Here is a 25,998-nt window from a genome sequence, read left to right on the forward strand (position 1 = left end):
GAGAGCGAGAAGTGGAAGGGGAACCGGAAGGGCTGCGAGTGAAGCAGAAGGGAAGAAGTGCATCTGAGAGGGCGAGGGGTGCGCGTGCACCCGCCTCTTCCCCCAGCTCTGCCCCGGCCCGGCCCCCGTGCCCGGCGGCCAGGTGACAGCGGAGCCCGGCACGCGTGCGTCGCCCGGGCGCGAATCGCGCGGCACCCCTCCCCCGCGTTCCGCCCGTCCCGTTCTGTCCCGTCGCGTCGCGTACGTCCAGTCCGGAGCCGTCCCTTAGGTTGCCGCCGGCGGGTGCCGATGCCAGTCGTCCGCCGCGGGGGCAGCTCTTGACTCCGGTCCCTGTCCGCTGCCCTGCCGTCCCTCTCGCGGCGCCGGCCGCTGTTGCGGCCCCAGGATGCAGAATGTGATTAACACGGTGAAGGGAAAGGCGCTGGAAGTGGCCGAGTACCTGACCCCGGTCCTCAAGGTAAGCCGGGCGCGCCGCCTGGGCCGTCGGGCGCACGCTGGGCTCTGCGGGGAGCGGGCGCCGGCGCTCCCTGCTCCGGGCGGGGAAGGGACGCCGCGGGGTGGGACGCTGCGGAGCGACAGCCCCCGCCTCTGGCTCTCTGGCTGGTCCTTTGGGCTTCCTGACTCCCCGGGCTTCTGAAGCCACCCTCAGTCCGAGCCCCTGTTTGTACCAGTCATTACGCTCCGGCTGGCTAGAACAGTAAGTCTTAACATCGGAATTTTTAAACGAGTAGTTTTGCTTATTAATTTAAGGAATGAAGTCAGCGTTGGAAGCAGATTTTCTTCTATGTTTCATGGAATATTAAGTCTCAAGTAGGCATATTGTAATTTAGGTCCCAACTAGTTTAGATTTCAGCGGAACAAAGTGAAATTGATAACACTATCTCAGTAACATTGATCCCAGCAAAGTAGCAGAACTTCCTTCTCATGCTTATAAAGTAGCTGTAACTGGTTATTTATTTGGGGTTCACAGTAATACGCAGCTTGATATCCGTGAGTATATAACTTTTGATACACTGTATTGACATCAGTACAAACGGTTTAAAGTAGAAGTTGCTTATAGCAATAAGTGATTCAATTGTTTATTTTCAGAGATAAAGTTCTACAATCACAATTTTTTTCTTTAATCACATTTATAACATTTGTTTGTAACGTTTGCTTGCTAAAAAGTGAGCAGTGATAAAAAACAAAGGACAAGTTCTTGGTTTTATTTTGTTGGTTCTCTTTTGAGCTTTCAAGTAGAATTTTACTGATACTAGTGTGGGGATGAAATATTCTGATTATGCTAAGAGAAATAGGGAAAAATTGTCCTTGCTCCCTTTTGTTGACATTGTTACATCTGTGCTTTTAAAATACATACTTATTTCCAAGATCCATTTAAAGATAGTATTTTGTTGGGCCAAGACAAGAAATCAAGAAGTTATTTGTAATGCCCTCTTGCTTTGCTTATATTTGCTTGCTGTGAAAATCCATTTAGTTAAGGTTATTCAACTACTTAAAATTTGAAAATTTTGACATTTGCACTGAATTTTTTTTGGGGGGGTCAGTTACATAGCCTTTTCAGAACAGCCTGTGTAAGGTCCTTGAAGGTGGGTTAGGCATGGGCCAGAGGATCCTCTTCCCTTGTCTCCTGGGGTCCTCTTGTTACCATTTTGATAATACGCAGTGGTTACAGCTTTTTATTTTCAAGAACTAACAAAAAGGTTTTCCAAATTAAATAATTTTGTGCAGTGGTTGTATACTATACCAGTTTCATTTTATTAAATGTATGACACAGAATTGTTTCGAAGTCATTTTAGTTTTTCACCAACTTGAAAAGAGAGCATGTTAGAATGTATGACCTCTATTTTTAGTATAAAAGAAGTCAGAATTAATGACCAGCTTGTTACTCCAGGACTGGGTATTTAAAAGTTTCCTGCTAGGTGAGGGAAGGCAAAGAGAAGAAAAGTACTAGTGGTCTTCTCTTAGCAATAAAAGTTAAGAAGAGTTATGGTTTTGGGGGGGTGTACATTACAATGAAAGTCCGCATAATGGGGGCTGGGGAGATAGCTCAGTGGAATAAGTTCAGTCCCTGGTTCTGCCAAAAAAAAGTCCTCTTAATGGTCTTCAAGGCTTCTTGATCAGTAGAGTTTCTTATCACCTGCTACTGTGTCCCAGGGTCACTCCTGCCTGTGAGCCAGCCTGATCTCTGGAGCTTGCTCAAGCAGTCACCTGCATGAGGTTTTGCATTTATTTGTCTTTTAGCCTGAAATACTTATTTTTCCTGTAGACAGCCTTAAGGCTTATTCATTCACTGAGATGTTCAAGTCTTTATTGAAGTCTTTATTATCTTTTCATTCTCTTTTTAATGGCTGTCTCTCCCCCACCACGCAAGTTTCCTCTCTTTTATTTTTCATGATATGGTGCGCGTGTCTTCCTCAGGTAGAAATTAAGCTGCTTTTGATGGCAAGGATGAATTTGGTGTGTTTTATTTACACCTATATCCTACTGCCTCCGATTGCCTGATATTTGGTAGTTAGTAAATATTTGTTGAGTAAATAATGTTTATTCACTAAATGAACTTGTGCACTTTTGTAGGTTATTAAAAAACTCACATGTTTAGTAGATTTAGTAAATAGAATTCTTTAGAGGAAAGTATATTGTTTTACTATCTTGATGGAAATGAGAATAATGGGACATATTGAGCAATTTCTACTTTGGGTTTCTAATGTTACTTGGTTTAAATAAGGCATTGGCTGAATTAAGAGATTTCTACACACCTTTAAGACATTTTTACGCTGTTGTGAAATGTTCATTGCCCAGTCACTGTAAGACTTACTTCATGTTGAAACCTTTGAATTTTTTTTTCTTAGAGCTCATTATTGCTCTGGTGGAATTAATTGTAATTATTTTCATGTCAGTTTTTTGTATTAGACTTGTATATCATTGTATTGAAGTACCCATAATACACACATACAACTTTACATTGTTGTAGTAACAGTGATAAGTGTACGCAGTTCACTTTTTGTGTATGCTCCTTTGCCTGAAGGGTTCTAGGCAAATAGTTGCCTCCAAAGCAGTTCTAGTTGAAAGTGAAAGATGTGATACTGACACTATTTTTGTTTTCTTTAGGAATCAAAATTTAAGGAAACAGGTGTAATCACCCCAGAAGAGGTAAATGTTAAAAATATTCTGAAACGTTTGTACTTTATATTAAATTGAGCACTTACTGCTTTGTAAGAAAATATCTGGAACTTTCTGACTTGAATAAAATTAGATTTTGCTAATTATATCCTAATTTATGAGTATATTGCCATGGATAGAAAATGTAACTTCCTTCTCAGTTTGCCACTTTTCATATTTCTCTGAAGTTCTATTTATTTATTTATTTATTTATTTTTTGCTCCGAATGCCTTCAGGGCATGATTGGCTGGCTTGAGTTGTGGGGATGGAACCACAGCAACCTGAACCTGACTGCTTTGTTGAAGCAGCCACTTAAAGAACTGAGCTAAGGGGTGGGCCCCCTCTCTTTATTTAGAAATGAAGGTGGAGAGGGTGTGGAACAGACTTCTGGTCATTTATACTTTACTCACATTTTCATTAGATTGCACTGTGCAGGGGGCTGTGTAGTGTTATGTTCTGGATAGCTACACTAAACGTGAATTTTCATGTTTTTCCAATTGTGAATTTTGTTCACCGCTTATTAAATTCTCTTAATATGATATTCAGCATAAATTTTATATTTGTCAGATTCCTGCTACTGATTTTTTTTTTTTTTCACTTTTTCAACTGAACAAGTAATAATTGAAATTGGTTAATATTTCACTGGCCAGTTGCGTTTTAGTGTTTTATTGATTTTTTTTTTTTTTTTTTCTTTTGATAAGACTGAGGATGCAGCCTAGTGTGTTCACACTGAGCTGTGAGCCCAGGCCTTTTTATACTGAGACAGGGTCTCCTTAAGTTGCCCAGGTAGGACTTGAATTTGCGATTCTCTTGCCTCAGCCTCCTTCAGTTCTGAAATTGCAGGCAAATGCTACAATGACTGGTTTATTGAACCTTTACAACAGAATTATTTTTTGAGGAAACATTTCACTTATTTGCTAAATTTGTGTTATAAAAAAGTTCTTTTTTATTGGTGTAGTTTATTCACAGGGAAATAAATGCTATGGTAAAAGTCTTTTTAAATTTCAGTTTTATGAAAAGGTATGGTGTTCCTAATAACAGGTAAAGAATTTAAGCTTGAGCTTTAGCTCACTGAAAACACTCTCTGCTGAAAGAATTGTATTGTTTTTAAGGAAGTATTTTGAAATCAACTATGTTGTATGATGAGGCTGCTGTTTCAGGGCTCTAAAGGCCAAGACCTCAGAATAATTAATCTTTCAATTTTCACATATGACTCTCCAGGCGCAAGTACTTTTGAGTTCTGGAATGTTTTACTGAGCTGATCTTTTATCTGAAACTTTTTAATAAAGACTCATGGTGGTATGAAAAGAATTTAGGGAACTTGCTTTCTTTTGTTTTGTTTTTGTTTTTTAAGACCATCTGCCCATGTGATTCAGGCTGAATTTGAACACAGGCTGGCCTCTAATGCGTAGATCTCTTTGCCTCAGCCTTTCAAGTGCTGGGATTACAGGTGTGTGTCACCATGCCTGCCCCTGGACTTGGTTTTGAGAGCCATTTCTCTGATACTTAAGCAAGAAAGTTAAGCTGTGTAGGGAACAGCCTCATGTTGCCTCATACCTAAGATTTTAAGGGTTCAGACTAGACATTTTATGAAGATCTTATTTTACTGTGGGCTTCATGAGTGTAATAGTTTGATTGCTAGATAGAATATTTTGATTTTAAAAGTGTCATCATTCTTGCTAAATAAAAATATAATTTAGATACAGCTTTGTCAGTAGTACTGTCTGAAATCAAGAGTATACGTGAAGATATTTATCTCCAATATGTGAAGATGCCTGTTAGATAGTTGAAGTTCAAGATGCAGGTCTGTGGTTGTTGGCTGTAACTAAGCTGTTTTCAAACAGAAATCCTAAAGTGAACTGTTAAACTCATGAAGGAGTTACAAATTTTCCTTTTAAAAAAAAAGTCCGAGGTAAAACTAACCCAGCTGGGTCCCAAGCATGGACGGCTAGGTTGAGTGTAGCACCATGAGGGGACTGAGGGAGATTAGAAAGAGCCGGAAGGAGGAAACTGAAAGGCAGCATTTGCTGTGGATAAAGTCTACTGCCTTCATTTGCTCCTTTGTTTCTTCCTACTGCTTCTAGATAAAGCTTTCAAAATTCTGCCTGTCAGTGGCCAGCTATCTTTTTGTTTGAGAGTTGTCGAAGTCTTTGTGCTCCACATGAGGGGCAGCAGTTTCTAATACTGGATTGTCTGAAAAAAAAAAATCATTGGGTGTGGTTTTTGAGGTGTATTAATTGAAGAATAAAGTTGCTGACCAAAATGTAAATACTGATTCTGTCTGTTGGAGCTACTTATTAATAAGTTTGACAAGAGAGTTGAAGTAAGGAAAGCTGCTGCAAACAGTGGTGATGATTCGAAGTTTGACTACATGTTATTTGAATATGTAAAAATAATAATGGTTGTTGCTACTGAGGGCAAATGCACACATGTACTGATTATAGCTGCAGTTTTGTAGTTTTAAATGTTTTCTTTTTTATCTTTTGGGTTTTGTTGTAATTTTTTAAATAGATACCTCCAGACTGATTTCAGAATAAAATTAGTCATGTGACTTCAAAGCAGTATGCTGCAATTCAATAACTTCTAATGAATTGTTTGGCTTGCATTCTGGTGGTGATGAATTAATTCCAGATAAACAGAATTAAAGGTAGTATTTGGTTCCAGTGAATGCCAAAATACTGAAAAAGAGATTGTTGTTTTCATTTTCTTCTTGTCTTAATAAGTTTAAATAATATATTTTTCAAGTGAAAGAACAGAAATAGTTTTACACTTTCTGTTGGGAATACAGTTGCTTTATTGCATTTTGATAATGGACCTTTGTGAAAGATATTATTCTCAAAATTCTGATTTGATAGAATTTTATGTGGGCGTACTTTCTCAGAAAGGCATTAAAAGACAAAATGTATTATACTTTCTTTTCTTCCTATGTAACAAACCCCTGAACAATACAAGATTTTAAGTTAGATCTGTTGTGAAATAGAGGTAATTGGGAAAGTATGTGCACATATTGCTTGGGTTGGGACCCTCATTATGCTTAAAAGACTTTTCATGTCTTTTTTTTTTTAAAATGAAGAATTCTGTTTCTCAGTAAGGTCACATTGTGTCCATGTAAATTGGAAATTCTCAAAAAATTAAACTGCCTCTCTATGAGTATTTTATTTCTAAAGAAAATCAACAGCTTGTACAATGTTCAGTCTGCCCCAAAAGTCCAAGGTTGTTAGAAGGTACAGTTTCTTAAATTACCAGTCCAAAAATTTTTTTCCTGTTGTGAGTCACTACATTTGTTTGATTACTAATCATTCCTTTAAGAGTATGATAAAACTTTCAAAACTGGCCATTAATTAAATGAAAAAATAAAATAGAACACTGGATATGTAACTTAGAGTGCTTACCTAGCATGCACCAAGGCCCTGAGTTCAATTTTCCACTGGAGAAAACCCAGAGTATATACTACTGTGTTGTGATGAAGATATATATCATTGACCTGTATCTGTTTTTAAGATTTTAGTTGAGTTTTTAGTCAGCATGATTCTCTGTACATTTTATTTGTCCTTAAAATGGATCTTGGGGCTGGGGAGATGGCTCAGTGGAATAAACACTTCCCTGGCAAGCACAAGGGCCTGAGTTCAATCCCTGGTTCCGCAAAAAAAAAAAAAAAAAAATTAAGGTGGATCTTGACATCTTAGCATTCTATAGCCTTACCCTTATTAAATTAATGATACTGTATGTTTGGGGCATTTAGTAAAATGATAAAATTGAATTTAAGAATAGCAGTTTTTCTTTCAAAATTAATTTCAGTTTTGGATGTTTAAAACTTTTACAGGTTAATAAAAATCTTCAAGTTGATGAAGCAGGTTTGGTTTGCAGTTTAATTATTAGGTATAAAGGCTACCCGAGGTAATCAGTTTGATATTTTGCCATCCTGTATTCAGTTATTAATTTTTCTTTTGCTTCTTTATTCCTTCCATATCCTGAAGTTTGTGGCAGCTGGAGATCACTTAGTTCATCACTGCCCAACATGGCAATGGTAAGTGTACTTAAATGAAAGGTAATAAACTTTAGGATTATGACAATTTCCCTGTAGGAAAGTGCATGAAATTACAGTGACAAATTTAATGAACTTTCTTTTAGAACTCTCTATTAAATTGTACCTCATTGATATGTGAAGAAAAAGTAGATATGATATCTAACATATTTTATTCTTATAAAGACAGACATGATTGTGATAAATCCTTTTTTTCTTTACTAACGTTGTTTCTGTACCCTGTAGGTCTTATCTTCAAGTTCCTTAAAAAATGACATCCAGGAATTTAATCGATTTGGTGAATTTCTTTTTTTAAATTAATAAATGTTTATTAAACATTTTTTACATTTTAGGAGTTTTATATTTTCTTTTTTCCTTTTATGTACTTTGTTGTCGAAGGGTCTCACTATGTAGCAGCATGGACTCATAGTGATCCTCTTGCTTTCAGCCTCCCCAGGGGGCGGGGTTGGCACAGCATGTGGTGCTGGGGATTGAACTGTGCTTGCCTAGCAGGTGTTTTAGTCCACTGAGCTATCCTGCTGGCCCTTATATTTTCTTTAAAACATGAAATATAGACACTTTTTAACTGTTAAAAATTGCATTCTTTCCTTAGTAATTAGCTAAACTTAAATATTCATTAGAGGTCTTAATTATAAATTTGCTTATAATAAACTTTAGATTTTATTTCCTTCATAAATTTTTTATTAAAGTAGTATATATTTTAAAATATGAATAATAGTAATATTTTGAAACAAATGCCTTTTCATTATTTTCAAGTACTAATGTTAAAAATTTACTTAAAAACTAATCTTAATGACGGCAAAACTGTTTTGGAATTTATCAGCTTGTTTGGGTATAGTTTCTACAACTTGTTAGATCTTTTTTAAGTTTGAGGGTTGAACCCAGGGAATATTAAGGGACATTCCTATCCCTATTTTGAGATAAGGTTTTGCTAAAATGCCTAACCTCCTGGTATCGTCCTGCCTCAGCCTGATGAGTAGCTGAAATTGGAGGCATGTGCCATCAGAACTGCTTTTTCTTTTTTTCTTCTTTTTAGTGACATTTCTCTGGAGTAATTGAAAGGTACAGTTTGATTAAGAGCAAGGGTTCTTATATTAAAAAGGTTCTAATTGATAGAATTTAGTATTTTAAACCAGAGTTAGAACCTATTGTGGTCTATTTTATTTTCCTTTGTTTTTATTCATTTTTATACCTGACATGCACTTATTGCCACTGCTTTTTATCAGATGCTCTGTATCTTATTTTACAGGACATTATTTCTTATGTGTCAAGAAAGAACAAAATAGCCAGCTTCATTTTTTTTAATCTTTTTTATGTCTGTTTCTGTTCCAAATTTAAAAGAAATCAGCTCATGACATAGAAGAAGCTGTCTGACTTAATAAAGATTCTTCCCATCCTAAATTTTCTGTTCAAGTCAGTTTCTAGCCTATAATTCATATATATTTGAAGTCAGATAAGTATAAATATTTATTATAATAATGCTTTTTGTGACAAGATCTGATTTAAGATTATCTTCAGTATAGTAGATAGTTTTTCTTACTGAGATTTCTACATGGTAGGTTTTAAGTCATTTAAAAAGCTAAAATGTCTGGGTTATAGTATTGTTATAGGAGTTGGTATATAGTCAGAATTTTATAGTGAGTGTTTGGAGTATCTGTTTTAACAGTTCTGATTGGTGAAAGTTTGTTTGCTTATTTTTTAACATAAGCCTATTTATAACCTCCGTTGTCTGTACTTCTGCCTGAGTTGATGGATCTGAAGGAATTAATAATTTTAAGACATTGTGAGAAACAGATTATTTCTATGTTAATACCTGTATGCAGACAAGTGCTATCAGCACCTTATTTTCACTTCTCTCAGAACTTCAGGTGTTTCTATCGTGTTGAACTGAACATTGATGTTTCCTTAAAAGAAGCCTAAAAGGCAGTCAAATGATGTTAGGACATTTCATGGATGTTTTGTGCTAAAATCTATGGTTTGAAAGTTAATCTAAAGCTTTAAAAGCCAATTGTGTTCATGGTTATGCTCATATGTTTGTGAAAGACCACATCCCACCACTATTCTGGTCAAGTTCATTGGATGGCCCTCAGAATGTTTAAACAAACTCTTATGGGAAGCTGAAATAGGTTAGAAATGTTATAGTTGGTTTTCATGTACAGAATTTAAGGATAGAAATCCTAAAGTCAGGTGTAGTGGCATATGCCAGTAATCCAGCTACTTAGAGAGCCAAGGTAGGGAGGTTCACAAGCTAGAGGCTAGCTTTGGGATGTGAGGTCTTGCCTTAAAGTTTAAAAAATAGGGAAGTAGCTGAGCTATAGAGTATGTCGCTAGTATGGTAAGACCCTGGATTCCATCCCTGGCACTACACACACACACACACACACACACACACACACACACGAGCCCTGGAATTACGTGGTTTGATCTTAACTCTTCTGACCTGGTTTTGTATCTGCAGGCAACTTGACCCCTTTAAGCTTTAGTTTACTTAGGTGTAAAATGGGAATGTTGTTAGTACCTGCCTTTTAAAGTTATAAAAGTTGATACTAATGTATATTAAGCTTCTAAGTTCTATGCTTACTGAGAAGCTGATAAAATGGTTTTGTTTTAAGCATTATCTCATAGATCAAAGCATTTTTGCCTCTTAGTTCTAATTTTAATAAAGTGGTAGGAATGGGAATCTTGCCAGCCACTTACTTTATTATATGTCTTATAGGTTTTTCTTTTGCCTTTTGATCTCAAGGTAAATACTACATTAAAATTAAAAATCTAAGATGAACAGAACATTAGGATTAAAAATCTGGAAGATTATGTTTATTGAGGAATACTATTTTCATTTTCTTTAGACATACTAGTTATCTATTTGTCTACATCTCTGACTGTATTTCATTTATATAGTCTTCATACTTTTCTATAACCTAAATATAGGTTGTCTCAGTTACTCTTCTCTTGTTGCTGGGACAAATACCTGACACTCAAAATGAGGGAAGGAAATGTTTATTTAACTCAGTTATTGGAGGTTCTAGTCCATACTCAGCTGGCACCAAGGCCGACTGGCACATGGCAGAGGGCAACAGCTCATGGCAGCAGTAAAGAGCAAACAGGAGGAGTAGCAGCAACAATAGCAACAGGGATGAAGTCTGTCTCTCTTAAATTGCATTCAGGCTATCCACCTCAGGCTGGGGGAAGTATATAATCCATAATCCCAACTTTGGATCACCCATAATCCCAGTGGATCATGAGTTAATCACAAACTGTATAAGTCCCCACCCCATGACTGCATGAGGCTTTGGGGGACAACTAGGCACAAACCATAACATATGTCAAGTAATGGCATCATTTTCCAATCTTAAAGCAGAATTAAAATATTTTATAGTTTTACATGTGAAATTATCCATGTAAATTTGACTTTTAAAATATTTCTGTATTTTGATCCCCTCTCCTGTTTTTAAAGGGCTACAGGAGAAGAATTAAAAGTGAAGGCATACCTACCAACGGGCAAACAGTTTTTGGTAACCAAAAATGGTGAGAATTATATTGTATAAATTAGTATAATTTGCAGTTGCATTAAAAGGAACAACAAAAATTGTTTATCCTTTCTGATCCTAATTTGTGTCTGAAGATGTGCTTAGGACTTAGCTTAGAAATTTGGAAATTTAATAAAACCTCCATGTTTTCTATTTCTGTAATACTCCTTTTCTTCTTTGATTTGTATCTCTTTAACTTTTTGGGGGAATAAAACTATTCACTTGGCAAGATGTAACAGAAGGCTCTACGGAAAGTTAGATTTCTTGTAAAAAAAGGTAATTTTTTGAAGTTGACTTTCTATTCTTTTTTTTTTTGGTGGAACCAGGGATTGAACTCAGGCCCTTGTGCTTGCCAGGCAAGTGCTTATTCTACTGAGCCATCTCCTTGGCCCCCATTTTATTCATTTTTTAGCTATTTGATTTTAATCTTTTGATGTAAATTTTTCATGAAGAATGCAACTGATACCAATAACGTCCAAGTTAAAAGATTTTATTATTTGTTGTGCCATTGAGGGATTTCCTAAGGCACAAAAAAATATCTTTTGAAATATATATATTTATTAAGTGAATTTGAAGAAACATCAAAAGGTGATGATTGTCCTTAAATAATCATATAGCAATACATTGATTTCTGTTCTAATTTACCTTACAAGGCAAATTGTAACAAAAAGTATTTTCTTTCCTACAGAATACATTTATTTTTACAAACAAATGTATTAAACTGTATATAAAAGATTAATAGCAACTTGACCCTACATCATGTTTTTACCCTATAATTGCTCAATTTTATAGTTATGAATAATATTTGTTAATTGATACTTTCATTATAAGAAAAATTTGGCTGCAGTGTTTGTATAAGAAAGTAAAATTTAGCAATTTGTTGAATTTTAAACTATTTAAAATTTTCTATCCATTGTAAATAGCTGAAACTTGAATATGACTTTTAAATTAATGTTGGCAAATGTTTTGATCTCACAACTAGAGATCACCTCTGCACTTCTGAGTATGCTTCCTTGTTCAGAAAGTAAAATAGTAATTTAAGGTATTAATGGTTAGTGTGAATTGAACAGTGTCGCATGGCATTAGCTTATGGTTCTTCACAGACTGTGACAGTAAAGGAATACATAGAAAACTCTCACCAGAGTCTTTCTGCTTTTCTTCTATCAGAGCAATTTAGGGAAACATTAATGTAGCTAAATAATTATGTATCTGTAGGCTTAATGTACGTTTTAAATTAATGGATCTCATTAGAAATGAAATAGCATTTAATATTTTGGTAGTATAAATGTCATTTTTATGAAATAAGCTTTCTTATTAAGATAAATTTGTGATGTGTTGATTATATGGTAGTAACTGCCATTTTTGAATAGTGCCATGCTACAAACGCTGCAAACAGATGGAGTATTCAGATGAATTGGAAGCTATCATTGAAGAAGATGATGGTGATGGGGGATGGGTAGATACATATCACAACACAGGTAAAAGGAGACTACAATGACATATTTAATACGAGTTGTTTAACCCTTTCACAATCTTTTATAACAGTCTTGTGTTTTTATTAAAAAAAAAAAAAAGATAAAGGTCCTGAGATAAATCCCCAGTTCCACAGGAAAAAAAAAAGTATAGGTAAGGCACCATTTTGCCCAGTCAATTTTTATCTGAAAGAAATACAGGGACAAATTAAAAAGGGTCTTTCAAGTATAATAGATTTTTATTGTATTGGTTACTTCAGTGACAGTTGGAAAATTAGAGCCAATAAAAAGTATCGGCTACATACTTATATGTCATTGTATTGCTGGAGTATGAGCTCCTTTGTGAGAGCAACTGAGAAGTAATCTTACTTTACCCAGAAAACTAGAATCTATGACAACTTTCTTTTTTTTTTTTTTTGTGGAACCAGGGATTGAACTCAGGCCCTTGTGCTTGCCAGGGAAGCGCTTATTCCACTGAGCCGCCTCCCCAGCCCCTGAATACTTATTTATTGAACAATTATTAGAAGATATTAAGCTATAAGCTGTATGAAAAAATTTATTTTTGAATATTCAGTATTTATCACAGTGTTTGCTATAGGAACTAAATTTTAAGGTTTTATAAGTGTATGCCTGCATGTGCTACTTATCCTTTGTTTTAGCAGGTTAGACTTTTCATCAAAGTTTTAAAAGATGAGCAAGATACACTTGGCATATTAGGACTAAATGTATTTTGTATTTAGTTTTTTTCTTTTTCTGTAATAACTTAGCTACTTCTGTTCTTGCTGAATTTTTCATCTTTGTTAATCTGAGAACACTGACAAGGTATTTTGACTTAGAAATATTTTCTAGTCTACTGGTTATTCCACCTGGATAATAGTTCTGTTGAGGCAAGTCATTTCTGTGGAGTTTGTTTATTGAGGAGCAGTGGAAAATCAGCGAACCAGAAGTCAGCTTTTAAGGATTTTAATTTCAGCATCTTCATAACTGGGTATGAAACTCAGGTCATTTTACCTCTCTGATGAGTTCATTTCTACATAGGGAGAAGTTATTAATCTTTACTGCTTCACACGATAGTGCTTATGAGGATTAAGTAAGATATGGAAACGGTAGTGTGCCTCATGTAAATGTGTTACTGTGATAGTATCTTTGGATGTCTTAGATTTCTGAAGGAAATAGCATATTTGCAATACCACTACCTAGTGGAGAAAATTTTGATACATGTTTAATTAAAGAAGTCCTATAATCTTTTAATGTGTTCACTTATAATGCATTGTGCTACAGTACAATAGGGATAGTAAATGGGGAGTGATAAAACAAGGAAAATTCATGGTAAAATAGAAAGTTAGTATGTTTTTCATTTGAGCTTGAGGATGTACACCTCAGGTTTTGTATTTGTATTGGGAGTTCACACGTTAAGGTTTTGTTACTATTTGCTTCTTTAAAGAGGTTGTGACGGTTTAGATAATTTTAAGTTTTTATGTTGTTTTAAGTAAATAGACTTTTATAGCTTAATTTCAGTTATATTCTGAATTTTTAAACAGGTATTGCAGGAATAACTGAAGCTGTGAAGGAGATCACATTGGAGAATAAGGTACTGTTCACTTAGTTAACATCTCTATGGTCAGTGACCTCATTATTTGCCTACATGTAAGATAACACATCTTCCATAAGCACAGTCTGGTTATATACAGAAAGATTTTTTAAAATTTTTTTGATACTGGGAATTGAACTCAGGACCTTGGGCTTGCTAGACAGGTGTTTATGCCGCTGAACTATCTCCCTGGCCCTCTGGTTATACTATAGAATCAAATTGTACATATCTTCCCCTTATTTTTCTAATAGGGTAGACTTTTTCTGCTTGTAAGTTTTCATTTAATTCAGGCTATCTGTACTAGCTTTCCATTTCTTACTTAGAATGTGATTATCTTCATATTTTAATAGTTATTTGAAAATAATAATAAAAATAAAGGAATGATAGAAAAATAATAGAAATACCTTCACCTTAAAAAAAAAAAAAAAGTAAAAAAATACTAGGGGTCAAACCTGGGCCTTACACATGCTGGAGAAACATTCTACCCCTGAGCTATATCCTCAGTGCTTTTTAACTTTACTTTTACTTTGAGATATGTTTTCATTGGGTTGTTCTGGCTGGCCTCAAACTTAGTTTCTTACTCTTTGAGCCTGCCAAGTAGCTGGAATTACAGCACGTGCCTTGTCATTCAGCTCACTTGTAGCTTTTCTTAATTTCAGTAAATATTCAAGTCTTGTAGCAGATAGAATATTTTGGATGGGATCATTCTATCCCTGTTGTTATAAGGAAACATTTCCTACAATATTTGCTAATTTAAGATAATTCGTATTTTCATTGTGACCATTTTAGGGATTTGTATTTATAGTTTAAAAGTATAAGATAATAAAGTAAGTTCATCTTTCAGTTTTACACTGGGATTAAAATTAAGTTCATTGGCTTAAGAATTCATCCTTTTAAATTTCTACATTTTGGAGTTTAACCAAGGAGAAACAACACAAGTGGTTTTCTTGCTTCTGAAGATCTCATGTATTCTGGCTATTAGTGTATCTGCTTCAGATTCAGAATGATAAGTGACAGAGTAATGTAACAAGCATTTTTGGATATGTTAAGGCAGTGTTTTCAGGAATTTGTGTGTGTTTTGTAGTCCTAGAGATTGAAGCCAGCGCCTGGCGTGTAGTAGGCAAGCTATCTCTCAGCCACATTCTCAGCCTTCGCGAATTTTTTTGTTTTAAATCTTATTTATTTATTTATATGGGCAGGCTCTTGCTATGCAGCTCAGACCTGTAGTGATCCTCCTGTTTCAGCCTCCCCAGCTCTGGGATTATAGGTGTGTGCCACCATACTGGTTTTGGTGACTGGCAGGGCATGCCTGGGGTTTCAGGGAGACATGGCATGTGGTACTGGAGAGCGAACCCAGGTCCTTGAGCTTGCCAGGCAGGTGCTTAGACTATTGAGCTCTCTCCTCAGCCAGCCTTCACGAATGTTTAGTAAATATAACAGTTATTATGACGCTTGATACCCCATTTCACATCCTTACGTTCTACTAAAGGATGAATAATAATTTGCAAATAGGATATATCTTTCCTGTGATTTCTTAATACTGTATAGAGTTTTTTATATTTGTTACATATATTTAAAATTATTTAGTTCTTAGGATGCTTACATCTAGTACCAAATATTAGCCTTTGTTGCTGATTTCTACTCTATTTTCTGTATCAAGCATGAATATTACCAGCATAGTAAAAAACTCCTTCAGTTTCTCAGATATTAGCTCATTTAATAATTACCCAGATGCTGGTACTCTCTTCTTGATTTACACTGGGTATTTTACTCCAGTTTCTAGTGGTAAATAAAGCCATCCCTCGGTACAACACAGCTCCAGTGAGACTAAGTGCCCAAAGAATCCACTTACCATATCATTTTCTTTTTTTATCAATTTCATATTATTAATTTTGTGATAGTGATAACTTTTAGTGCTATTGTTGGCTAACATTCTTTTATAATGAACTAGAGTTAAATTGAATTAAAATCTTATTTGTTATAGTAGCTAAAGTGTGATGAGTTTTGGTTAACTCAGCTAGAGTATTTTTAACAAATTAGAATTGATAATGTTTGATTTCTATCTTATTTTAGCTTATACCTACATTGAGGTTTATAAGTAAGGTTTTTTCTTCAGGTAATAAGTATATAGCAGTACCTCAGTTCATGGAACTTAATTTGTTTTACAGTTTTGGAAAAGATGGCTACATTTTTGTGGGAAAGATGACCACAGTTATGTTTGTCATCTGATACATAGTTTGCAAACAAAACCAAAATGTTGCCAGATACTTCTGTTTGTGAACCAAATTGTTGGCAAACAGAAGTATTTGTTAACAGAGGTACTACTGTAACAGTTAACATAATTGAGCTAGTTTTCTAAAATTAATTGGTTAAGTAAAAATACTGTGTTGTTGCAAGGGAACTGGTAACTTCTTAAATAGCTAGATTAGGTGAGCAACTCTTGTTGCTCCCATACCACCTTGAACTTTTTCAGTCACACATCCCTTAGCACATTAAGTGATTGATTCAGGGCTGCTGCTCCCGCTTCTTTTTCTTTCTTTTCTTTTCTTTTTTTCCTGTAAGACAGGGTCTTATTGTGCAGCTGAGGCTGTCCTTGAACACACTTTGTAGCAAGGGTGGGTTTTCAGTGTTTGAAGCAATATTTAAGTGATTTTAATTAATTTCAAAGGATAGTATAAAACTCCAAGATTGCTCAGCACTGTGTGAAGAGGAAGAAGAGGAAGATGAAGGAGAAGCTGCAGACATGGAAGGTATTTATTTATATTCTAAATTGGCTTTAATGTTGATTCTGAAATATTTGTAATCCCTGTGGATTAAGAATTTTACTCTGATTTTTTACATTTTATTGTTTTCCAATTTAGGGAGTTTGTTTGTATTTTTCTATGAAAACCTGAATTTTTATTTTGCCATGTTTCCTAGACTGGTTTTGAACTCTTGAACTTAAGCAATCTTCCTGCCTCAGCCTTCTAAGTGCTGGAATGGCAGGCATGTGCTACCATGCCTGACAAGATAGTGATTCTTTATAGGGTCTTTTAAACTACTCAGCATACCCTCATAGTTTACTGAGGTTTTGAAGTGACCCCTTCTAGGGTTAACACTTAAGAATCATTACGTTAATAAAACATTATTACAACTGACCAAAACTTGCTATGCTAGCAGAGTTATACATGTCTGTTAGTATACAATAATTGAAACTTTCCTATTTCATTAAAATAATCTTAATATACATGAAACCTCAGATATTTAAAAATAGAAGAAATTGGTATCACCAGGATTACCTCATTAAACCTGTTCTTTTCATACTTCTGTTTATTATTTGATTTTGTTAACTGTCTTTTCTTTCTTTGTTTCTGTGACATTGGACTGTCTTCTTTCTTGACTTTTTTTTCGAAGTCATCTTTTGGGGAGTTTTTCCTTCTGCCTGGTTATTAAATTCTATCATTTCATGGCCACCTTCTTCCCTGCTTCCTTCCTTCCTTTCCCCAGATTTTGAGTATTCTTGTGGCTTCTGAAATCACATGTGGTGGTTAGGCTTGGATATATGTGCAGCAGGAAAGACCAGATTCCCTAAGAGCAATTAAATATAATTAGGGATTGGGAAGAAAGAGAAAAGAAACAAAAAGGAAAGAAACAAAGGAAGATAGATGAGAGAAAAGACACAGGGCAAACATTACAATCTATAAGATAGCTGCATCCCAAAAATACCATCTTTTTTAGGTCAAGAGAGTTATATTTTATAGCCTGCAAAAGTAGAAGATAGTGCCAAAAAGATTTGAAGACCATAAGTGCAAATCATAATTGCTGGACTGTAAGTACCTTTTAGTTTAGTTTCCCAGATACTTTGAAATCTGCATGAAAATCTAGCTGTTTTTCTGTTTTAAATTTTAGTGAAATTGTTGTCCTTATTTCCATGATAAACTACTCTGTTGAGGAAATCAGAGTGAGTTATTTGTAACCAGAATTTCTCACATATTCTAAATTGGCTTTAGTGTTGATTCTGAAATATTTGTAATCCCTGTGGATTAAGAATTTTACTCTTGATTTTTATATTTTAGTGTTTTCCATTTTAGGGAGTTTGTATTTTTCTGTGAAAACCTTAATTTTTATTTTATTTTTACTTTGCCATGTTTCACGTACCATTTTTGTGCTCAAGACTTCTGTATGTAAAACTTCATCTGTAGCTCCTCAACTTCAGAACTACCTAGTTTTATTACCAACTGGATGTTTCACAACTGGTAGAAGCTGAGCTCATCCTTTTGTTATACAAATGCTCTTTCCTTTTTTTTTTTTTTCTGGTGGAACCGGGGATTGAACTCAGGCCCTTGCGCTTGCTAGGGAAGCGCTTATTCCACTGAGCCATTTCCCGGGCTTCTACAAATCCTCTTTCTGCATTCTGCCTGTTTTTGAATAGCATACAGTTTTGTCCAGTCTGTGATGGGGATCGATAGAGCGCACCCTGTGAATAAATCACTGGTTTTAGAATACAACCTGTAGAGCTGCCTTAAATATCTAACAGCGTTTCAGTATGTTTGCTACTTTTCCCTTGGATAATTGAAGGATTGCTCTGTGTGGAATTTGGCTCCAAAACGTGTTCATGATGTTTAATATAAGGTAATTTTTATTCATTTACTCAATAGATATTTATTGAGAAATACAGTATTTGTGGATCAGCAACTTCTCAGAACTAGAGAGGAAAAGCAATAGGCATGATATTGTGGACTATAGATTATAATGAGAGAAAAGCAGAAATGTAGATAAGCAAAATGTAGATGTTTATTGTTGTTAGAAAAATAGGGAAAGGGGGTAAAGTGTTGACATTTTTGATAAGCTGATCAGAACAGTTCCACTGGGAGTGTGCCATCTCAGTCGAGCCTGGAAGTGAGTAAACAAGGTGTTACTCTGGGAGTTGTCTGGGGGAAGAGTGTAGAGACCCTCCAGTGGAAACATGTATGGCTCACGTAAAATAATTGCAAGGAGATTCTTCTGTCCAGAGTAGAGAGAAGAGCACACTGGTAAAGGGTGGTCAGAAAGGTAACCACAGGCTGGATTGTATGGCTCTTGACGAATTCAGAGTAAGAAAAGGTGACATAGTTAGGTTTTTGTAAGTGAAAGAGTAACATGCCTTGACATTTACCAAAGTGTTAAGCATATATTGACGGGGAAGAGAGGCAGCAGTTAGGAGGCTATTTTGATAAAGGGAAGAAATGATAGTGACTTGGGCTAGGACAGTGATAGCTAACCTCCCTTCTGCTCCCTTCTCCCCTCCTCTTTTTTCCTCTCTCAACTCTTCTCTCCTTTTTCTTTCCTTCCTTGTTTATCTTTTCACCCTCCCTCTCCTTTTTCTCTTGTCTTTCCTGAGCCAGCACAGGAGATACTGAAGGAGCAGACAGTAAGGTGGGAAGAAAGTAAGAACAATAAAATAGCTTAAAAGCAAAGGAAAGAAAGTGCTCTAGAGAGGAGAGAATAAATTATATTTCTGAGAGGTCAACTAGGATGAAAACAGAGAACTTAGCACTCAGTAAGCAAAGTAAAAATTATTGGAGACTTTTTCACATGTTGTGTTCTCACTTTTCTACAGTTTTATTTGTGATGGAGTTGTCCACGGCCAGTTATGGTCTGAAACTATCAAATGGAAAATGCCACAAATAAAAGTCATCTTTTAAATCTTGTGGGGAAAAAAATCATGTGGCATTCTAAATAATGCAGTGAAATCTCGTGCTACCTCTCTCTGTTTCATATGTGAGATGAGTTTTTCCTAGCCTACCCTTACTGTATATGCAACCTGCCGCTTAAGCATATAGCCATTCAATTACCAGGTCAACTGTCATGGTATTACAATGTTTCTTTGTTCAAGTAACCCTAACTTACTTAATGAAGACTCCCCCCCTCAACATATAACAGTAGGAGTGCTGGTAATTCAGGTATATCAAAGAGATGCAGTAAAGTTTTTCCTTAAAGTAAAAAGGTGAGGGGCCTGGGGAGATGGCTCAGTGGAATAAGCACTTCCTTGGCAAGCACAAGGGCCTGAGTTCAATCCCTGGTTCTGCAAAAAAAAAAAAAAAAAAAAAGTAAAAAGGTGAAAGATTTTTTACTAGATACTTACTGAAAGAAAAATACTATACACTGTGTTTGTTAAGCTCAGTGGTTAAGGGGCCCTGGGAGATGGCTCAGTAGAATAAGTGCTTGCCTTGCAAGCGCAAAGGCCTCAGTTCAAATCCCTAGTTCCGCAAAAAAAAAAAAAAAAATCAATGGTAAGAACAAATATTCTCTCTTTTATATAAAATTATGAAGAAGTGAACAAGTTTGTTAATTTGGTGATGTACCTCAGACTAATGTTATACCCTCGTGTATGATAATAGCTTAGTTAAGATGAAAACCATTAAATTATACAGTTTTCCACTACCTGTAGTTTCAGGCGGTGACTGAGAGTCTTGAGCTAGCTCTGCCTTAAGAGGCTTCTGTTATATGTGAATAGTCCTGTATATGCTGCAATTCCTAAGGACTCTATAGTGTTATTATACCATTTGATGTATCTGATAAATTAACAAACATTGCCTAGCCATGCTTACTTTCTCTGGCCTGTCATGCAAAGTATTATGGAAGTATAGCATTGACTTGTTTGTATATGTTATGTATCCTCAGTTAAAAACAAAAGCAAAACCCCACATTTTGATTGATACTCTAATACATAGTTTTATTTGGAGAGTTTTCTTGAACTTAATTAATCTTTTATTTCTTTTTGTGACAGAATATGAAGAAAGTGGATTGTTGGAAACAGATGAGGTTTGTAAATTGAGTTTTTCTAGTTAGTGTTTAATTAGTGTACTTATACTAGATTAGTATTCTTACTATTAATGACATGTTGATCTTTCAGAATTTTACGCTTTTACTTATATATGTTGACATATTAAATTTGAATTATTGGTGAAATATAATTGGTACCTTCTTAGTTCCCAGATGCTTTTTTTTGTGAATAATTTGGTTCACAAACAAATGTCAGGCAAGATAGTGTTTTTGTTTGAGTTCTGCATCATGTAATAAACATGACTAAGGCCATCTTTTTCAGAATTATGGGATGAATCAAGTTCATGAATTGAGCTACCACTGTAAATGTATATTGTATATAAAATATATTTATTTTTATATACATAAAATGTTAAATTATAAACTTGTTTACTTTTAAGAAAAAGGCAATATAGAATGAGAGAAACATGTTTGTAGACTATCACCTTCATGTTGACTTAATGACTAACTTTTTCTCCAGGCTACTCTAGATACAAGAACAATAGTAGAAGCTTGTAAAGCTAAAACTGATGCAGGAGGGGAAGATGCTATTTTACAGACCAGAACTTATGACCTGTATATCACTTATGATAAATATTACCAGACCCCACGACTATGGCTGTTTGGCTATGATGAGGTAAAAAAAAAAAAAAAAAAAAAAAAATGTATGCTTCAATGTAAATACTTTAAATCATTGCTTTGTTAGATCTATATGGGTATGATGTTTTAAATCTTAGAAATCATTTGTTTTACAGTTTTATGATTAATGTTGAACTTGGTTCTTATTTTGAATAAATTATTCAGTGAAACACTATTTAAGAATTAGACATGTTATCTGTGTTTTCGTATTTCTTTGCCTCTAAGCTTATCCCTTTAAAGCATAAGGAAAATTGAACTTAATAAATATTACTAAGTTTTGTATATTATATGTGTTACATACATAAGCTTTTCCAGAATTGTGTCATATATCTTTTTCTCTTAAGACCTCTTTAATTCATTTGAATAATTAATTAAAGGATAAATAAAATAAAGTCAGGTTTTTAAAAAATCTTGTAAGACTGGCTGTGGTGGTGCATGCCTGTACTCCCAGCTCTTGGAAGGCTGTAAACAGGCAGATCAATATGATTTCAAACTAGTAGTGAGACCCTAAACACCCTCTAGGCCCTTCCCTAAAATACAAAAAAATAAGAAAAGAAAAGAAAAGAAAAGGAAAAACTTGTAATTCTTACTAGAAAAGGAAGTAAAACAAAATATGTCTAAAAGATTAGCTATGAAATTGTAGAATATTTTAATAGCCACAAACTTGCATCAATGAAATTTTCATTAGGTGGTAGCAGATGTCACATAGCTTCTAAATGCAAACTCCTTCTCCTGTTCCCTCCCTGCCTTGATATAAATTGTAAACTTTAACCAAAATAATCTGGTCTAAATAGTCTAAAATTTTAATTTGCAGGTATGGTGAGAATAGGAGGATAAATACAAAATAAACACTGAGGTATGAGCTATGCACTTTAAAAGTCATTTCAAAGCATTCGTTATGGTTTCAGCAACGGCAGCCTTTAACAGTTGAGCACATGTATGAAGACATCAGTCAAGATCATGTGAAGAAAACAGTGACCATTGAGAATCATCCTCATCTCCCACCACCTCCTATGTGTTCTGTTCACCCATGCAGGTATGTGTGTGGGTGTATGTTTATGTGTGTGTAGAGAGAGAGAGAGTATATGTGTGTGTTTCATGTATTGTTTGGGACTCTATAAATGTAGATCCTAATAGAAAATTTTACTTCATAAGCAAAGTTTTCTTTCATTTTCCTTAGAAATGTTTTGTGCTTAATTATACACATAAGAAAAGAAAAAAAAAAAAAAACAACCTCTTCAGTTTATTTTAACCTTAATACAGTAAATGTTGTTGTTGTTGTTCTCTTTGTGTGGTTTTAATTAGATCTGTGTGATTATAACCCTCGTTAGCTTGCAGAACAGCTTGGTTAGTTTTGGACCTAGGTATCCATCATTAGATAGGTTTGCACTATCATGAATGTATCTTTTTGTGGATGTAGCAGAGAGGTTAACCTTGGACTTTTCCTGGTTTATCTTTTCTCTGGTTAGTTAAGGGAAATACATGGATGAGGAATTTTTGTATTCTTGTTCTTTTGTTGAAAGGGCTTTAGGCTTACCAAATAAGCACCCTTTATAATATGGGATTTTCTATGTGTCACCCTGTTTTCACAGGGCTAGAACAGTGAAACTATACATGTTATTCAGAATTTTTCTTTAAAAAAGTCACTTACTGATTTCTTTCAGTTGTTTCTAACAGGTAGCTTCACAGTTCACTGAGAAATACTGGTAATTTACTGGTAACACTTTTAAATAACACTCATTTCATTGAATGATGAGTTTGCTTTTTCCTTTTTTCCTTTTCTCTTTAAAAAAAAAGTCTTTAGTATTGTTATTTTCTTCAGGCTTTGCATTACTACATTTTACCTTGTAGAAAGCCTTTTTCACATTTCTAGTTTATTTTAGGCCATTCCACAGGCTACTTCAGATTGTGCTACATAAAAAACTGACGGGACATTATTTAAGCCAGGAAATGTATGAAAGGTAGCTTTTAGTTTATGTGTCCAGTTAGTTTGAAATTACTCTTTCTGGAGTATAAAAGAGGTACTAGTTTTCAATGGATTTGTGAATAGGACAGAAAAGTTTAAATAAATATTTTTCTTCTTATAAAGTCAGAATTATTTTTAAATAGAATAAGATAAATTTTATGCTGTTATTATACTCAGTGAAACAAAGAGAAAGATAAACTTACTGACCCTGATAAAATAGCTTTTCTAAAACTATTTCTGTTTTGGTTTATTCTCAGCAAAGTATTGAAATATTCATAATCCAAAATATAGATATCTCATTTTTTCTCACTTTTACTGTTAAGTTGCTTTGAATTTGCATAGTCTGGATTCATTTATGTTTCTCAGAGACAATCATTGTTCCATATACCTTCCCTTCCCTTATTTTCTGCCTTTGTTTATCAGAAAGCTGACAAATACCATTGTGTATGGTAAGTTTTAAAAATTATTCCTTGCTCCAATAAAATGATACACATTACTCAACAATCTGACTTGTGTGGAGGGGAGAATATAGTATAATTGTTGGCTGGTGAGATAGCTCAGCGGCCTAAAGCAGTTGCTTAGACAAGCTTAGGCAAGTATGCAGGGACCATGGTTTGATCCACAGCACCATGGTTTGATTCCCAGGCACCACATGCCATGTCAGAGTGGGCTGAGCCGGCCAGCAAAAAAGAAAGTATAATGTAATTGTTATATATTAAAATTATTTCATCAAGGATAGTTTCTTCACAAATGAAATCATGCTCTTCTTGTTTTGAACTAGTTGAGTCATACTGAGATTTGTTCTTTGCTTTTAGGCACGCTGAAGTGATGAAGAAAATCATTGAGACAGTTGCAGAAGGAGGGGGAGAGCTTGGGGTTCATATGTATCCTTTCCTGTGTTTGTGCTTGGTAGCAGTATGACTTCTGGGATGTTTTGTTTGGAAAATCTAGTATGACCTTAAAGACATGCCTATAACTTGTTTTAGCCGCCATATCTAGAAGTTCTGGTAGAAAACTTCATGTAGGATATGTGTTACTGAAATAGATATATTCAGTTGATCAGAATATGTCCCTTTGTGTACCAGTTAACTTGTTATAGAGGCTACTTACTAATTTAGAGTTAGTAAGCATGGCTCTCTTTTCCTCAAGTATATTGCCAGTTTAATATGTTACCAAAGATATGTTTTCCCATCAGTTAGAGGTAGTTAGATTATGTCAACCTGTGGTTTCCCAGAGGCAAAGAATTGAACTAAAATAAAAAGGTTAGAATAGGAACTTCTTTAGCTGTTTTTAAAATATTTTTATTTTTCTCCAGAGAAAGCACTTTACATCTTCCATGAGTCTTTTCAGTTTCTCTTAGTTGTCAGGTTGATAGGAGGAATAAATACAAGTTGATATCCAAGTAGGTGATTAGGTGTCCAAGTATGTGCAACTGAAGCAGCATGGATTCATCAGAAGCACTCAAACTCAGTAACTTAGGTGCCAAATAGTTAGAAATAGGGTACCATCAGCGTTGGTGTTCATGCTACTACTCCTGTTAGATACAATAGACTAAAGGATCACCAGTATCTTGAAGCTGTAAGTAACCTAAGCATTCCTAATAAAGCATGTTTGCCAGAGCAACTTTGGGGTCCTTTGATACAGAAACAAACCAAGAACTTTTAATCCAAATCATATTTATTTCTGAAGATTTCTTATATATAATTTGTACATTCAGTGCTTATGTTGAAAGGCTAGGTAGCAACTGATGAGTCATTGATTTTCCCCATGAAAATTACAGCTCTTAATGTTTCTAGGTACAATAAAACAAAGTATTTCAAAATTGTATTAATGAAGACAGTCCAAAATGCTTTATTCTATGGTAAGTACATCTTTAACCTAGCTTTAGATCATTATGAAGGAGATTCACTTAACTGAACTTTTCTTTTGCTACTCTTATACTCTTCTTCTCTTGTAAGTTCTAGAAAACTTAAAAGCAGTAAAGAAAGTAAATTTCATATTCATTTAAATATGGACAATCTTGTCCTTATTTTCGTATTAAAGTAATTGGGCCTATGTGAACTTCTTAAGGTTCAGCTGAGTGTGTTGGGTACATGCCTGTAAACCAGCACCATGAGACACTGAGGTAGGAAGACTGCAAAGTATGAGCCTAGCTTAGAAACGCAATTTAGTGAGACCCTGTTTTAAAAATTTGAAAGGCAGGTGGGGGCAGGGTATAGATGTAGCTCAGTAAGAAGATTCTGGGTTTGGTCCCCAGTACTGTACACATCCTTTCAAATTCAAATGTTGAAATAGGTGGTCAAGCATTTTTTTGGGGGGCGGGGGGGTATCAAAGTTTGAACTTAGGATCTTGCACTTAAGCCACTGAGCTATCTCCCTGGCCCCAGGCATTCTTAAAGTTGTAGAGACTCAAGTTGAGTAGATACACATTTGCATAACTTGCATGATTAAATTTCTTTAATAAACACTCTTTTTTAATGGATAATTACAACGTAGACTTTAAACATACAGCTATTTGCCAATCTTATTTTCCTTAACCAAAAACCCTTAGGTATCTTTTAATTTTTTTGAAATTTGTACAAGCTGTCATTCCAACAATAGAATATGACTACACGAGGCATTTCACAATGTAACGAAGAGAATATAGAATCTGTCCTAATTATTCTGATTTTTAAAGAATTAATGCATAGATGTGACCATTGACCATATTTACCAATATGTATAATTTCTCTAATAAAGGGAGTTATATATGTTTATGCATTAAATAAAAAAGTTCCACTACTAGCCTTATTTGTTTAATAAAAATGAATGTGAAG

General features: G+C 34.9%; 1 protein-coding gene across 1 annotated transcript; it reads left to right on the forward strand.

The window, feature by feature from the left end:
• Nucleotides 1-25,998, forward strand: Atg3 (autophagy related 3). Its single transcript, XM_004624700.2, has 12 exons — nucleotides 1-457; nucleotides 3,109-3,150; nucleotides 7,137-7,186; nucleotides 10,659-10,729; nucleotides 12,102-12,209; nucleotides 13,745-13,794; nucleotides 16,463-16,544; nucleotides 20,543-20,577; nucleotides 21,059-21,214; nucleotides 22,125-22,252; nucleotides 23,998-24,066; nucleotides 25,734-25,998. The coding sequence occupies exons 1-12, from the start codon at nucleotides 386-388 to the stop codon at nucleotides 25,813-25,815; spliced, it is 945 nt and encodes a 314-aa protein (XP_004624757.1). The 5' UTR covers nucleotides 1-385; the 3' UTR covers nucleotides 25,816-25,998.

This window comes from Octodon degus, unplaced genomic scaffold (genome assembly GCF_000260255.1).
Source record: "Octodon degus isolate 3935 unplaced genomic scaffold, OctDeg1.0 scaffold00007, whole genome shotgun sequence".
Classification (NCBI taxonomy): domain Eukaryota; kingdom Metazoa; phylum Chordata; class Mammalia; order Rodentia; family Octodontidae; genus Octodon; species Octodon degus.

Excerpts from the sequence above, each read along its gene's own strand:
- Atg3 (XM_004624700.2), top strand. The coding sequence starts at position 386 with ATGCAGAATGTGATTAACACGGTGAAGGGAAAGGCGCTGGAAGTGGCC. Across the intron at positions 458-3,108 it reads ACCTGACCCCGGTCCTCAAG|GAATCAAAATTTAAGGAAAC; the intron begins GTAAGCCGGGCG and ends TGTTTTCTTTAG. Across the intron at positions 22,253-23,997 it reads TGTTCTGTTCACCCATGCAG|GCACGCTGAAGTGATGAAGA; the intron begins GTATGTGTGTGG and ends CTTTGCTTTTAG.